At 38.4% G+C, this 1,507-nt stretch overlaps 1 protein-coding gene across 1 annotated transcript; it reads left to right on the forward strand.

Annotated features, from left to right (window-relative positions):
• The first annotated feature begins 459 nt into the window (after window positions 1-459).
• On the forward strand, window positions 460-1,178 carry LOC149946522 (uncharacterized protein F54H12.2-like). The gene is made up of 2 exons (XM_090170798.1): window positions 460-723; window positions 783-1,178. Exons 1-2 carry the CDS (start codon window positions 460-462, stop codon window positions 1,176-1,178), a joined length of 660 nt encoding a protein of 219 aa, XP_090026924.1.
• The last annotated feature ends 329 nt before the right edge of the window (window positions 1,179-1,507 follow it).

The raw sequence follows: 1,507 nt of genomic DNA on the forward strand, positions 1-1,507 counted from the left end.
AAAGGAGAAACATGTCTCCACGTAATCTAGATCACGTTTCTGTAAACGATTATAATAACTATTACTTAAATCAAATTGGACACGGATCAATTCCGGTATACCGTGGAGTAGCCGTGCAAAGAGGAAATGGTCTTGGAAATATATTAGCCTCGGCATTTCGGTCGGCCATGCCTTTACTCAAAAAGGGTGCCACATTCCTCGGTCGAAAATTTTTAAATACCTAAGCAAAAATTGCTTCCGACGTCTCGAGTGGTGTGTCTATTAAAGACGCGTTAAAATCTCGGGTGAAAGAGGCGGGGAAAGAAACCTTAAGAAGAGCCGCCGAAGCAGTGAGTAAACTTAGTGGAAATGGACGTAAAAGGAAACGAAAAATGTCTCCCATCATCAGTTCAGTTCGAACCAGGAAGACGAAAAGACGTTCTCTGCTTCAGTCTGATATATTCTCGTAATCATTGAACAATGTCGTTAGCCCACCCCAGTTTGCAGAACAGCATTAGCTCGGAACTTGATTTATTTCACGTACCTTATACTCAAACTGGCATAATAGGAAGTCAATGGGTTGAATATAATCTAACATCAAACATAAATGAAAACCAAGCAATTATCTTTAGTATCGCTGGAAACTCGGAGACGTACATTGATTTGAAAAATACTTTACTTCAAGTTCAAGTGAAAATTGTGAAAGCAGATGGAACTATACCCAAACCCGATATTCACGACGCTGTATCTAAAACCACAACTCCTGCGGACAAAGTTGGTCCAGAAAATCTGTTTTTACATAGTCTCTTGGCGAAGTTCATGTATCATTGAGTGATAGATCAGTTACGTCATGCCCTCAACAGTACCCTTACGAGAGCATGATTCAAACGCTCTTGGCACATGGTGGGCCAGCCAAGGAAAGTTTCTTAACTGCGTCTCTATTCTATAAAGACAAAGCTGTGAAATTTGACGAATTTTCCAATAACGACGGATTTAAGAAACGTGCAAAATTTGCCCAAGAAGGTGTTATTGACATGTTAGGAGTTGTACGAGCTGATATATGTCAACAAAATCGACTTATTCCTAACCTGATAGACCTAAATTTCAAGTTTATCAAAAGCTCAAACGAGTTTTATTTACACACAGATGGTGAAAAATGCAAAGTCATTTTCACACACGCATCAGAAAAGTTAGATTGACGCCAGAGATTGTTATCCCACGCTAAATCTTTAGAACTGGCAACAGTGAAATATCCAATCACCCGTACGGAATGTAATTCATTTTCAATTTCCCAAGGGAACAAAATATGCGTCAAAGACAACTTATATAAGGGTCAAATACCGAGTAAGGTGGTGATCGGATTTGTAGACCAGAATGCGTATTTGGGAGACTACAAAATGTCACCTTTTAACTTTAAAAAATTTTAGTTAACTCAAATTTCAATGATAAGTTGTTTATACGATCATACGCTAATCTCTTTCTTCAAACTGGTCAATGGAATATTGACGAAGTAAATTTCATTGACCGT

Source organism: Leiobunum rupestre, chromosome 4 (genome assembly GCF_980474605.1).
Source record: "Leiobunum rupestre chromosome 4, qqLeiRupe1.1.hap1, whole genome shotgun sequence".
NCBI classification, from domain to species: Eukaryota; Metazoa; Arthropoda; class Arachnida; order Opiliones; family Sclerosomatidae; genus Leiobunum; species Leiobunum rupestre.

What these genes read in the sequence shown, in the direction of transcription:
- LOC149946522 (XM_090170798.1), top strand. Translation starts at nt 460, where the DNA reads ATGTCGTTAGCCCACCCCAGTTTGCAGAACAGCATTAGCTCGGAACTT. An exon ending in AACCCGATATTCACGACGCT is followed by an intron (nt 724 to 782) that starts GTATCTAAAACC and finishes GTTTTTACATAG; the next exon opens with TCTCTTGGCGAAGTTCATGT.